We start from the raw sequence: 15,081 nt of genomic DNA on the forward strand, positions 1-15,081 counted from the left end.
AAGGCTAATAGCATGCTGGCCTTCATAACAAGAGGGATTGAGTATAGAAGCAAAAAGGTTCTTCTGCAGCTGTACAGGGCCCTGGTGAGACCACACCTGGAATATTGTGTACAGTTCTGATCTCCAAATTTGAGGAAAGACATTCTGGCTATTGAGGGAGTGCAGCATAGGTTCACGAGGTCAATTCCTGGAATGGCGGGACTATCTTATGTTGAAAGATTGGAGCAACTGGGCTTGAATACCCTTGAGTTTAGAAGACTGAGAGGGGATCTGATTGAGACGTATAAGATTATTAAAGGATTGGACACTCTGGAGGCAGGAAACATGTTTCCGCTGATGGGTGAGTCCCGAACCAGAGGACACAGCTTAAAAATATGGGGTAGACCATTTAGGACAGAGATGAGGAGAAACCTTTTCACCCAGTGGTGGGTGTGTGGAATGCTCTGCCCCAGAGGGCAGTGGAGGCCCAGTCTCTGGATTCGTTTAAGAAAGAGTTGGATAGAGCTCTCAAGGATAGTGGAATCAAGGGTTATGGAGATAAGGCAGGAACAGGATACTGATTGAGGATGATCAGCCGTGATCATAATGAATGGTGGTGCAGGCTCGAAGGGCAAAATGGCCTACTCCTGCACCTATTGTCTATTGTCTATTGTCTGTCAACGTCAGCTAGATCTCCCAGCCAGACCTTGTGCAACAGATCTTAGAGGCGCGGAGACTCTGCTACAGAGAAGTGGGAAACCTTGCAGGATACCATGCACAGCACGTCCCTGGGATCTTTGGGAAGAAGACCTGCAAGACACATGACTGGTTTGAGGCTAAGACAACCGAGATGACCCCTGTTGTTGAAGCCAAGTGTGTCGCCAGAGCTGAGTACAAGCAGTCAGTGAGCAGGAGGAACCTGCAGATTCTCAGGGCTGCCAGCAACAAGGTTCAGCAGACTGCCAGGCATTGCGCTAACAAGTACTGGTCACAGCTAAACGAGGAAATTCAGATTGCAGCTATAACGGGGAACATTAGAGGAATGTACGAAAGCATTAAAAAGGCACTAGGACCAGCTCAGAACAAGACAGTCCCCCTCAAATCCTCCACTGGGGAAGTAATCACAGACAAAGGCCAGCAGGTGGAGAAGTGGGTTGAACACAACTCTGATCTCTACACAGAGAGTACATCATGTCTGCTTCAGCAGTTGCTGTGCTCCACGTGCTTGCTGACCATGGACAAGCCAAACACAGAGCCATCAGTAGAAGAGCTCAGCAAGGCCATTGACAGCCTGGCCTCAGGAAAGGCCCCAGGTAGTGACTGGATTCCTCCTGATCTGATCGAGTGCTGCAAGACCAGCTTATTGCTCCCATTGCATGAAGTCTTCTCTGTGTGCTGGCAAGAAGGAGCTGTACTGCAGGCCATGAGGGATGCCAAGATCATTGCTGTCTACAAGAACAAGGGTAAGAGAAGTGACTGCAAGAACTACAGAGGTATCTCTCTCCTCAACACTGTCAGCCAAGCCTTTGCTCGGGTCATCTTGACTCACCTGCAGAAACTGGCAGAACGTGTTGCCCCAGAGTCACAGCGCGGCTTCTGAGCTAAAAGGTCAACAGTAGACATGATCTTCTCCCTTTGCCAACTGCAGGAGAAGTGCAGGGAACGGAAAATGCCCCTGTATGTCACTTTCATCAACCTCACCAAGGTATTCGACCTGGTCAGCAGAAACGGCCTTTACAAGGTTCTCCTGAAGATCTGCTGCCCACCAAAACTGCTGAACGTGATCGAATCCTTCCACTGTAACATAAAGGGGACAGTGCAGTTCAACGGCAGCTCTTCTGAGCCCTTTGACATCCGCAGCAGCGTCAAGCAAGGTTATCAGTTACTAAACATGAAATATTTAATAACACTACACACATGCACAGAGATTAGAAATTGGATGTGAGTCCAAACAATAAGTCAAAAAATGTTTGAATCAGTCTCTCTGGGTAATTCATGAAGAGTAAATGATGGAACATTGATAGCATAGATGTCAGTTTCAGGATTTTTGGCTTTGTGGTTAGTTGAAATCTATTTGTCCTGTTTCCATTTTGCAGTGGTTGGCCAGGACTAGTCAAAGAATGGATCCTTTACCTGCGTCCTCACTCCCACACACTTTGGGATTTGTTTTTGCTGTGCTCCTGAAACATGCCTTTGGCACCGTATGGTCAGTAGGTCAGATGGCAGGCTCTTCAACCTGGCCCACCCCAGAGCCAAGACAAAAGTACATGTGGCCCTCATCAGGGACATGCTATTTGCCGATGATACTGCTGTTGCAACACACACCTAGCAGGAACTCCAGTCACTGACAGAATGCCCCTCCCATGCCTGCAAGGGTTTCAGGCTGACTATCAGTCTGAAGAAGACGAGCATCCAGGGACAGGACTCAGAGGCACCGCCGGTCATCACATCAATGACTATGAACTCAATGTCGTCTTATCAGTTTACGTACCTTGTGTCTACCATTACTGACAACCTCCCCTTGGATGAGAGATTGACAAGAGGATCGAGAAAGCATGTACACTCTGCTCAGGCAGCGGAGACTGCACTGGCTGGGCCACATCCACTGCATGGAGGATGACCACATCCCAAAGGATATTCTCTATGGAGAGCTCGCATCTGGAAAGAGACCCACAGGGCGCCTCCAGCTGTGCTACAAGGACATCTGCATGAGAGACATGAAGGCACTTGATATCGTTGCGGAGTCCTGGGAAAGGCTTGCAGCTGACCGCACTAGATGAGAAGCAACCTGAACCAACACCTCAAAACAGGGGAAAAGAAGCTGATGAGCGCTTCAGCAGACACACTGGCACGAAGGAAGGATTGCAGCAGCTCTAGCAGATCAACGATCATATACAGATGTGACCTCTGCAACCGGGACTCTCACTCCAGTTTTGGTCTCTTCAGTCACAAGCGATGATGCTTCAGGGAAGCAGAGTTAGAACAACGAAGATAAAACCCATGGTCAGCCATGACCGAAAGGGACCTCGCTCAACTGTAGTGTTTAAATAAATACTGTTTTGCTTAAAGCCGAGTGGTTTGACCAGCTGCATCACATCCACTTCACATCTGCCTTTGAAATAAGAAAAAGTTAGGGTCTGGGCTACCTTCTTAAAATATTTTAAGGGGGTCTGGACTGGTCCATAGCATGTGGTTCCAAGAGGCTACGCCAAAACATTAAGATCCTGGTGAGAAGGGATGAACTGGTTCTGTTTCTTTATTCCCCACTCATTTGGTTGTTTGCAACAAAGTTAATTTAAAACAGATTCCTCTCTGATAGATGCCTTTCTTTCAGACCAAATGAATTTCTGTTTTAAATGGAGTCAATTCAACCAGGTTTTCTTGAGTTAACAAACATGCACATTTATCAGTTACTAAACATGAAATATATAATAACACAACACATATGCACAGAGATTAGAAATTGGACATGAGACCAAACAATAAGTCAAAAAATGTTTGAATCAGTCTCTCTGGGTAATTCATGAAGAGTAAATGATGGAACATTGATAGCATAGATGTCAGTTTCAGGATTTTTGGCTTTGTTGCTAGTTGAAATATATTTGTCCTGTTTCCATTTTGCAGTGGTTGGCCAGCACTACTCAAAGAATGGATCCTTTACCTGCAACACAGGGGTGACTACACAGTGGCACTTCAGCTGTGATCTTCACAACACATGAATACCCGAAATCCAGGCTAATACACACAAATACTACAGTTCATTAGCACACTTTTTTCCACCAACATATCTCCTTCCACAACTAAATAACCAGGGTTACAGCCATTTTATAACCCTTTTCCTGTATGTTCTCAGAAAGGTAGGAAGTGGATTTCTGTTGAAAGGAGTGAAATATCAGCCCCATAATTATCTCTTCCCATTCTCTTTCTCTCTCGCTGTTTGAAGTTTCCTGGACATTTTAATGGTGTGACATTCCTTGCATCCCACAGGACTTTACCAAATAGGACTAAATTTATAATCTGTGGTTCTTTTGTTTCTGTAGTAGTCCTCGATGTTTTTTAAAAATAAAAACACACTTTGTAATAAAGTATTTTAAAAATCCAAATTGTGTTTTGAATTCGCATCCAGTGTGATGGATAACAAGGTTCCCCAGTTTATTACAGATGGGATCCCCCAAATTGTCAAGTTCCAAAGTGAGGAGGGATGAACTGGCTCCCATTCTATATTAGTGAACCTCCTCAGCGGGTCACAACAATGATAATCCAAAAAGGATCCCTTCCCTTGTAGATACATTTTCCCAATCTAAATGAATTTATGTTGTAAAAGATTAAATTTAATCAGACTTTCTTAAGTTAATGAAAGAGTTTATTAGTTCCTAAACGTGAGAAGAAATAATAGTGCAACACATGTATACAGATTATAAATGCAAGGTGAGTTTAATAAAATTAAAAATTAGAAAGATATCCAGATCTGTCTCTATATTCCTTAAAGATTTGACAATGGGGCATTATAGCTGTTTTATTGGGTGATGTGGATCACATGAATGTTATACCATAGAATGCCTACAGTGTGAAAACAGGCTCTTTAGCCCAACAATTCCACACCGATCCTCCCAAGGATATCCCACCCAGACCCATCCCCTATCCCTGTGCCCCTGCATTTCCCAAAGCTAATACACCTAACTTAAACCCCTGAGAACTATAGGTAATTTAGCATAACCAATCCACCTAACTTATACATCTTTAGGCTGTGGTAGGAGACCAGAGCACCCAGCAGAAATAGGGAGAATGTGCAAATTCCAACACAGACAGTCGCCTGAGACTGGAATCAAACCCGGGTCCCTGGCGCAGTGAGGCATCAGTGCGAACCACTGAGCCACCATGCGGCCCACGTGATGGATGGGCATTTGATGTTAAGTGGTTTGACTTTGCATGTTTGCCAAAAGGCCCTTATCTTATTTCCAAGAGACCATGGTTTCACTTACTTTCTGGTTTCAAGCAAAGCCGAGAGAGACTTTCCTTTCACTATACCCACTGTGTCAGCATGGCTTGGGGTTTTCTCAGCTGTGGCCTTCACAGTACACACCTTTCCCCAACAGCACACACAGCGCAGGGTTAAAACTGGCTTTAAATGTTCCCCTAGCCCCTGCCTGATCTTGTGCATTCTTGAGACAGAAAACATGTCTCTCTGCCAGACAGATATGTCAGTAGATGATGCAGGTTATGATATGTCATCATGACACTTTACAAACATGAACAAACCAATGAGCAACTGGCATAAAACTGTAGAAGATTTTTGCTGTTACAGCAGAATACTAGATTTTCATTTGAATTACACAAAAATATTCAATTAAATAAAAGAAATTGAATTAGATATTTTTACTTAAATAATGAGATAATCTTTATTAATTGATTACAACTGCTGATATCTGCAGGTTTCATTAATTTACACTTTGAATATTTAATAAGTGTTCAAAATAACACATTAGACCTTGAACATTCCCAGCATAGCTTTGTAGAAGCTGATCCACTTAAAATAGGAAGAGATTATGATTTATTTTATTTGTACTGAAGATGTCACTGTTGTTTATTGGACTCAACTTTACCAATATATGCTCTTATAATTTTCTGGTCAATGATTAACGTTTTGTATTGCTGTCACATTTTTTATTGCAAACTTTTTATTCAAAAAAATCATCTGTAAGTACATATAAAAGGTTGTCATTCTGTCCTGTACAATCCTTTCAACAAGGAAAAAGAAACCCAAACAATACATAGTCATTTTACATCCCACAGAGCTATTATGCAGTTGCAAATAACAAGGATTGTTTTAACTCGTGTGGAAAGGAAATACTTACATTTTGAGGCAACAAAGGGTCTGACAACTGAAAGAACCCCCATTATACTTTAACAGAAAGACCTTAGATGATAGTCTTTATTGATGTTACATTGCAGTTGGCTGTTAGGTTGCTTCATCCTGTGCTTTGAAACACTGTTGAATGTTGCAAAGAAAAATGCTTATTCCCACCTTCCTGAGGAAGATACTGACAGCACTAGGAGCAAACTAAGTTTGCATGCCTCAGGCAGTGTGTGAATAATAAACTGATCTCTCCTTTTAAATTATAGAAATCACTTACAGTGTTGCAATAGCAAAGTATAGCAATCCACCACCATTAAAACAGGGAAAGGCTGTGCTGTTCCTCCGAGAACAATTGTCTGGCCATGTTTAAAGAAGCCTTTCTCCATCTGTGCGGTGGTTCAGTGTAATTATGTTTGTTGATACCTGAATTAATATTATAAAGGAAATAACTGAGGGGGTATTTTCAATAAAATTTGTGATGATAAATCCCAAAATCAGTTAACAATTTCAACTTATATATTTCAGTTTCGTTTAGTTAAAGATGAACCAAACCTTGGTCTCAAAATTCTATGGTTTTGTCTGATGGAAAGCAAATGGCTCAAACTGAAAATGAATTTGAGAGAATGCCTGGACCCAAAAGACCACACCACTTACTTTCTGACCAAAACTGTAACTGAAGCAAGGACTGGAAGAAGATACCCCATTCCTGATGAAGGGCTCCGGCCTGAAACATCGATTTTCCTGCTCCTCGGAGGCTGCCTGACCTGCTGTGCTTTTCCAACACCACTCTAATCTTGACTGGAAGAAGATGCCCCAATCCTTGAAAGGATGTAGTCACCCAAATGATGCGTTATGGCTTTGAAAATATTATCCCTTCAAAATGACTTCACTTATAACCCAGCAGTCATGAATATATGATATAACACTATGGAACACAAGTGTCTTAGATGATTTAAATTGAGAAAGGCTAAAGTTAAATCTTAAAGATGAATTGAAGAGCTTTCTGATGTTATAGAATCACTAGTTTAGAGTTGTTCTTGGTAAATATTTTTGGGTCTCCCACTTTAGTTTCAAAATTCTTCTCAGTACAATTTGTTTTGTTTGAGGGATTTCCCAAGAATAATCAGTAAAACTAATCATGGACTTCCCAATGGGATCAAAATTCCTTTTAGAAATGTAAATTGGAGTGGTGGTGGAGCACCAGACAACACACAATGCAATAACTGCAGGAGGCCCAGAACTTTGTGCATATTCTCAGCAACCAGGAGTTATTTGACATTTAGCACGGTGTTATGCATAACGAAGGCTATAATATCACACAATTTTGTATCATTGACGTGATGATTTGTAAAAGTTCTCGAAGACCAAGATATGTCCTCTGTATGTGAGAAAGTCATTGGAGCAGTCAATTTCTTGGCTATTAGATCAATTTACTAACCATTTTTGCAGCAAATGCCTTTTAGAATTAATGTCATGTTTTCTAAGGTGACCATACTATTAAATTTGACACATCAAGAAAATGGATGAGTCGATCATTCATTTCTATCAAATTTTTAAAATTTGTTTGGTACTTGGAGTTACAGACCGCGCTCATATGGCTACATGCATTCCAACAGTGAATTCATACTGTTAAATAAACCCAAAGTGCTTAATTAATGTGCGAGTGCATATATACCAATGGCCAGCATGCATAGAGCTAATTTACTAGCATTATTGCTAGTCCAGTCATCCTGCTGTTTTTCAGATCCAGAACAAAGTAAATTCTTGTAAGTAATAATATGCTCAGGATGACTCAACCTTCCAATGTTATGGAGAAGGACAACAAATAAGAATGCTACAATGATCCTTATATTGCAATCAAACTAAAATGGAACAGATAATTGGCCTTTTAAAAGGAAGACGCTCCTTCGGATATAAACCCAAAATTGTCTTGTGAATTATACTAAGCTGCTGTCTTCTCCACTATTTTATTGTTCAAACCGCCAAGAAACTTTGACAATGACAAGAAGATTGAGGCAGAAGCTGAATCTCTAAATTGCGGAAACTTGAACACGAACAGGACTTTTTAATTCTCTCTACATGATAACAAAAAATGGCTGAAAGCACAAGATAGATAAAAGGCCATGTGTCTAACAACATCCCCACAGTAGTGCTGAAGTCTTATGCTCCAGGACCCGCCTTAGACCAAGACAAACTGCTATACGGGTATCTATATGACAATATGAAAATTAACCAGGCATTTCCCTTTCACATAAAGCAAGATGAATCCAGTCTGCTAAATTACTGCCCCATCAATCTCCTCTCAATCATCAGCAAAGTAATGGAAATGTTGGTAACAGTGCTATCAGGCAGCACTTACACACCAACCATTTCCTCAATTTTTGGATTTCACCAGGACCTCTCAGCTTGGGATCACACTAAACCTTGAATCAAACATGAGCAAACAAACTAAATCCTAGAGGTGAGGTGACAATGTCTGCCATTGACATTAAGGCAGGATTTTACTGAATGTAGCACCAGGGAGCCCTAGTAATGTTGAAATCAATAGGAATTAAGGAGAAACTCTCCATTGGCTGAGAAGTACTTGGCATGAAGGAAGAGGTTTGTTATCACTGAAGTTCAATCATCTCAGCCCAAAGACATTGTCGCAGGATTTCTTCCCTAGGCCAACTTCATCAATGACGTACATATCATCAGAAGGTCAGAACGGGAATGCTCACTAATGTTTACACAATGTTCAGTTTCATTCACAATTCATCAGACGCTAAAGCAGTTAAATCCCCATGTGCAGCAACCTCTGAACAACATTTGTGTTTGGTCTGGTAAATGGTAAATAACAAATTCCAGGCAATGAACATCTCTAACAGGAGAGAATGTAACCACCTCCATTTGTTAACCAATGACTTTACCTTCACTGAATCCTCCTGCATTAATATTCAAGGACTACCATCAAGCACAAATGTGAAAGGACCATCAACATAAATATTGTGGCTACTGGAGTGTTGGGGGTAACCTTTCCACAAAGCCTTTCATCATCAACAAGGCACAAGTCAGGAGTGTAATAGCATGCTCTCCATTTGCCCGCAATAGCTTCAACAACACTGAAGAAGCTCAATATTATCCAGGATAAAGCAGTCTGCTTGATTAACAATCCATTCACCACCTTCAATTGCCATTCCCTCCCCCCATCGACACACTGTATCTGCAGTGTATACCACCTCAGACTCACTGCAGCAACTCACCAAAATCTCTTCAACAGCATCTTCTGAAACTGTGACCTCTAGAAGTACACAGTCAGTAAGTGCTTCAGAGCATGACCACCTACAAGTTCTCTTCAAAATCATATTAACCTGACATGCACGCTGTGTTGAAGCCTGTACATTCCCTCAATTATCTGTGGATGAAAGATTTTCCTATAAGCAGTAGTGCCATCCTGTGCAAGGATGGGATCATAATTTGCAGAATACAGTTAAAGCTGCCTAATGAACATCACTACAACTTGCTCATTTTTTTCAAGTGCCATTTTTAATGAGAAGCTAAGTCAAAATCCTTCTTTGTAAGCTATTCTCAAATGTCACTTTTAAAAAACAAATGTCACAATGCAATAATCAGCTCAAAATGGGAAATTGTAAATGCAGCAATCTGGGAACATTACTTTCAGATCAGCAAATTTCATAACTGGTCGTAGATATCATTCAGACTATGTGAACCTGTGTTTTCTGGATACAAACATGATTATCCACGATTTCACGACTTTGTTTATCAGTAGTATTACCTCTGCTGCTGCTTTCCATGTGTTTGATGTGTCATCTTCCAGACCTTCTCATGATCAATCATAGGCCTGTGTGCTGAGACCATGATAGGTTAATTAGTTTGTGTCAATGAAGTTTTATTTAACTGGACAACTTGGAATTACAGCTAGAGAACTAATCACAAAGCAAATGAGAAAAGCCGTGTGTTAGTGCTCTACTTTCAGAGTAGATTGACAGATTTGACACAGTTCTACAATTTAAACCCTAAACCTGATAAACTGGTAACAGTTACACCTCTTTACAGGTTCTGTTGGAGAGAAGATTGCTACATGCCTAACCAGTGTACTTGGAACAGGCTCTTAGGAATATAACTAATATTGTTTATGGTCTTGAAAGAAGCAACCAAGATTAATATGTCAAGGTCATTTATCAGTCCAAAAATAGTAAGTTGCCTCAGATCATGATACAGATTTACAGAACAGGCTGACATGAAATCTTCTCTCTAGTTGCTCTGGTGGCACCACATGAATGTGGTGGAGTGGTTCCAGTCCTGACTGACACCTTTCTTTTCACCTCTTTTTCTCTCTCATTCCAAATGTTTTCTCTTTGTAGTGGGAAACCTTTCATGTTCCAAAAGATATACCTTCTGTGCCACTACAGCTTTGCTGCATGAAAATAGCAAGCAATGGATAAGTGTTACATTAGGGATTAAAGAACAAACGCAAAGCCCAAAAACAACGCACGTTAGATGTACAAATAGGTCAGTCAGCATCCATGAACAGAAAACTCCACATTTACTTTTACCCCTCCTCTTTTACTCCTTCTTACTTCAATCTCGTCTGACACATTCTTTATGACAAAGGCACTGCACTCAGTAACCAACACTCTCCTTCTCATTGTGCTTCATTCTAAAAGCTAAATTTGTCTGTCTCTTTTATTTCAGCTTTAGACCAAGAATAATCGGTCCACATTTTTATGGATTCACTACGTTTTCAGGATGAATGAGCCAAGTTTGTTTTACATTGTGGATAACAGCCAACAGAGAAAGGCCCGTGGGTTTGCAGTCAGCTTCATTGGTGTATTGGAAAACCTTTGTCAAACAAAACCCACACAACTCTAGTTTATATTGGCAGCATAAAACCAATGTTGAGGTAATACTGGGCGAACCTACAGAGCATACAATAAGAACATTTTCCTTCAATCTTTGGCATCTTACATGTCCTCTAGAATCCAAGTATAAACAGTTTGTTCAATCAGTGTAAGTTACCCACAACAATGTTGATTGAGAAATCAGTCGATAAAGATCAATGTACACATAAACTAGATCGAAGAACTCATGTGAGGAATTTTTAGGGAAAGCAAAGATCAATAAACCTGTGAGCTGGTGTTTTAAGTTTGCTTCTAGTTTTTCATTCAAAATAGGTGCTTAATGAGTAGAAGACTGGTACTGGGCTAATTTTTTACTGCAATTGCATATGGTTTGCACGTACCTATCTACTGCTAAAGTGGCTTCATTTTCTAGGGTTAGTACTATTGAAATAACTTTTGAAAGTTTTGGGTGCTTGAGTCAGGAAAGGACAGCAAATTGCTGCTGCAGGCCTCATTGTGGTCAGCTGGCTTTAGGGTAGCTGAAGCCAAGATTTTGTTGTCAATACAAAGTCCATACCTAGCAGAACATGTACCCCAAATTTCCTCAGTGTTGTCAGTCTGCTGCCAGAATTTCACTATAAGTAAAGTTGACACCCTTCCTATATGCATCTAAAAGGATCTGACTCACTTCTGGTAGTATTGTAGTGCTGGATCAGGAAATTCTAAGCTAATTCAGCCAATGAAGCTCACAGAGACCCCAAGGCCTACGTTTCTGCATGCGTGTATAACAGCAAAAACATATGGAATACACAACAGAATATTTTAGAAGCAGTTTGGGTAGAGCCAGTCCTGTGTCCCAGATCTTCCAATGATCTTCCCAGCTATTGTACCTGTAGCTATGTTCTTCCTGCTGAAGGAGAAAACTACCCACTTACCTGTATAAAGTTCTCCTTACCAAGCTTACAATACAGGATCCTGCAGATCTTCTTCAGAGCAGGTATCCTGGTGATACAAGTTGGTAGAGAATGGTGATTCTAATGACCAGGAGATGGGTGGAACAAAATGAGTTGCCCGAAAGAAGGACAGGGGAACAGGACAGGGAACATCTGGGGAACAGGGGTCAAGCCAAAGGCTGATGTATGATGACCACAATGTTACCAGTACAACAATCTTGGCATGATGAATGGTGGGAAATGCAGCCAAGCAGAACAGGCTTCATTAAAGATAATGGTGTTATCATCCTCATACAGTTTTCTCTTCAGGCCACAATGTCAATGCAATTATCCACAATAAGTTTTTGAATGGCTTGGGTAGGGAAATGCATCGAGGAGCTGTAAGAGTTAATATGCTGGCAGAATCCTCGGCAACAAGAAGGGTCTCAGCAACAAGAAGGGTCAGTGAACAGGGTGATGTTTAACACAATTAGCTCCCAGTGAGTACAATAGCTGGAAAAACCAATAATACAATGGAATGGGGAAATTTTGTTTGCTATTTGTAATATGCTAGCATCAAGTACCTCGATAAGAAATGGCATTAACAAATTTTTACATAATTTCACCAGAGCTTTAATAGGTCCCCTACTATAATAATGGTGGGAAATCAAAAGTACCTGTTGGAAAATCAGCAAAACAACTGATTCGTGGAGTTGTAGGCATGCCAAATGTCAGAAAGGACTAAATCACTCCAAGAAATCTGATGTAGTTAGATTCCGATTTACAGGAAATACGATAGGCTAATTTACCATGACTTTAAACGTAGTAGTGAATTTCCATCATCACTGCTAATAAAGCAGTATTAGAATTCATTTTTCTCAGCTTTGAACATAATCTGTGGCACTTGTACTGGAGGAATGATATGTACTCAATTTTGCTTCCAGTGCTGACTTGCTCCATCCTGTGAGGATGTCTGTGCCAGACAGACTGAAATGTTGTGACGTTTTATCTTCACCCTTGTCAGGGCATTACTGAGTGATGGGACATGTTGTGAATAGCCTATTCTGTACGAGGAGAACTTGGTGTCAACATCTTCCAGAATGTAATGGCTGGCAAACCATTCCCTAAGGGATGCAGGATACTGAGATCATTACAACCCTGGCCCATGTCAGTTGTCCTCTTATACTGATATCAATCCTAGTGCTACTTCTGCTTTGTTAATGCTAATGCCAATTGGATCCTGTAGAAGGGCAGTTTAACCTCCTATTGTTATTGAGCAAAATGTGCAAATAGAACTGCACGTAGTGAATCTTTCATCTAATAATAGATCAATCTAATAAATAATGCAAACTATTTCATTTTCAACAGATTCAAAACTCATTGAGAAGTCACAAACATAATTTACTATTTGCGTATTTAGTTTCACAAGCAAATTGTCTAATAGTTCATTTGTGTTAAAGAAATACTGCTGACAGCAGGTTCCACTGAGAGTGACAGCCATGTTTGTTCACTGAGGTTGTCCCAAACCATATAAGCCTCTTGCAAACAGACAGTTTTTCTAGTGCTTCCAGAGGTCCCACAGATAAACAAGCTCCAGTGATTACTTTCTGCATTTAGTCTTACTCCAGGCAATCTTTCATTATTCAGTGAATTTAAATAAGCAAGAAAGTGATATGGAGATCACCGTACAGTGAGGCATCAAACCAAGGTCCCATCTTCACTCTCAGGTGAACTTAAAATCCCTTGACATTATATCAAAAACAAAAGCAAGGCAGATGCCTTCTTGCAGCTACGGGTCACATTAATCCTTTAACCAATATCATTATTAATTGGATTATCTAGTTGTCGTCACATTGCCGTCTGTGGGACCTTGCTCTGTTCAAATTTGTTGCTGCCTTTCCCGTGGTCCAAAAGTGACTTCACTGAATTGAAAAACTACTTTCCTTGTTATAAAACATTTTTGGATGTCCCAAGGTAGTGAATAACACTACATAAAGGCAAGGCTTTGTTCCTATTAACTATAGAGAACAGAAATTGAGTCTGGTGTCGTCAAAACTGCCACCATGAGTGGGGCCAGAGCATACAGGATTATATTTACTTTAAGTAGTTGGGTTAGATAAATCCTTGTCTCTATTTCCCAAATACCTCACAATTAAATAAAAAAACACTTGATTGATGAAAGTCTGTCACTGATCTGTACTGCATAATATTACACAGCAAACTTTGCTTTAACCGATGCTTTATGAACTGGCTCTCTTGCTAAACCAGCAAAAATGACATACCTCAAATACCAGGGCATTTACTGTATTGTTCTGTCCAGTTGATGTAGCTTTTTAATCTATTTACTTTAGTGCAAATATACTTGTTGTTCAATCAAAAGACCATGCAAAATAATCGCAGTTGATTCAATTTTGAGTCAATTTCTTTTCAAATACCCGTGATACCTGAGTAGTCAGCTGAGGGTGTGAGTGAGAACGCTCTCTGCTGGTAAGTTTTATTTAAGGCAAGGTTGCATTATTATTTAAGTGATTTATGCTATAATAAAATATAACAGTGCCGTGTATACCCCTTGCATTAAGCGTATTTTATATAGTGTATGTTTTTACATTGATTTGTGGACCTCTTGATTATCCAGAATAATCGATCAAATGGCATACTCCTGGTCCCATAGATGCCGAATAATAAAATGTTTACTGTAGAGAGATAACCATCTTTGGTATCTTACTTGAAATCAGCAATGTTTTTTGGAATATACTCTTCATTTCTTTCATTCATTCATCAATTGTGAGTGTTGCTGATAAGGAAGCATTTGTTACTCATTCCTTATTGCCCTTAAGAAAGTGGTGGTGAGCTGCCTTCTTGAACCATTGTAGCTCATGTCAAGTTGGTGCATCAATGTATTAGGAAGAGAGTTCAAGGTTTTTGATTCGGCAGCAGGAGTATCGTTGTGTGACTGAAAGGGAAATTTATAGTTGGTGACGTTCCCTTGAATCTACTGCCGTTATCTACATGTTCAGGGTGGCAGGAGATTAGCGGGCCTTAGCTTTGGGCTTGTTTGCTGCCCTTTGCTTTCTTTCTTTTATTGTTTGTCTTCGTTTTGCTTTTGTTCTTTTTCTGTTTTTCTTTAAAGCCTGGTGATTGATGGGCGAAGGTGGCAGAGGCAGCAATGCCAGGACAAGCCAGACATGGCGCCACCCCAGCCCGGCTGCTGCTATGTGCTAGATATGGAGCAAGTGAATATCCAAGGTATTTGATTTGGCACCAATCAAATGGGTCACATTGAACATCATTGGCGCTGCATCCAACCAGGCAAGTGGGGAGTAATCCATCAGACTCCTCACTTGTGCCTTGTAGATAGTGGACAGGCTATGGAAAGACAGGAACTGAATTATTAATTGCAGATTTCCAAACCTCTGACCTACTCCAACAACCTCAACCACCTTCCCTTATGTTAGGTATGATTCAAAACTGT

General features: G+C 40.6%; 1 protein-coding gene across 1 annotated transcript in view; it reads right to left on the reverse strand.

Annotated features, from left to right (window-relative positions):
* Window positions 1-10,196: 10,196 nt before the first annotated feature.
* The window catches only part of trmt11 (tRNA methyltransferase 11), a 116,852-nt gene continuing 111,967 nt past the window's right edge, over window positions 10,197-15,081 (reverse strand). The window contains exon 13 of the mRNA XM_087980542.1: window positions 10,197-10,253. Coding sequence (XP_087836668.1) covers window positions 10,212-10,253 — 42 coding nt within the window. The 3' untranslated portion in view covers window positions 10,197-10,211. The remainder of the gene's footprint in view (window positions 10,254-15,081) is intronic.

The sequence above is a fragment of the Chiloscyllium plagiosum genome, unplaced genomic scaffold, assembly GCF_037043375.1.
Source record: "Chiloscyllium plagiosum isolate Xiang-an unplaced genomic scaffold, Cpla_swu_hap1 HiC_scaffold_3, whole genome shotgun sequence".
Taxonomy (NCBI): domain Eukaryota; kingdom Metazoa; phylum Chordata; class Chondrichthyes; order Orectolobiformes; family Hemiscylliidae; genus Chiloscyllium; species Chiloscyllium plagiosum.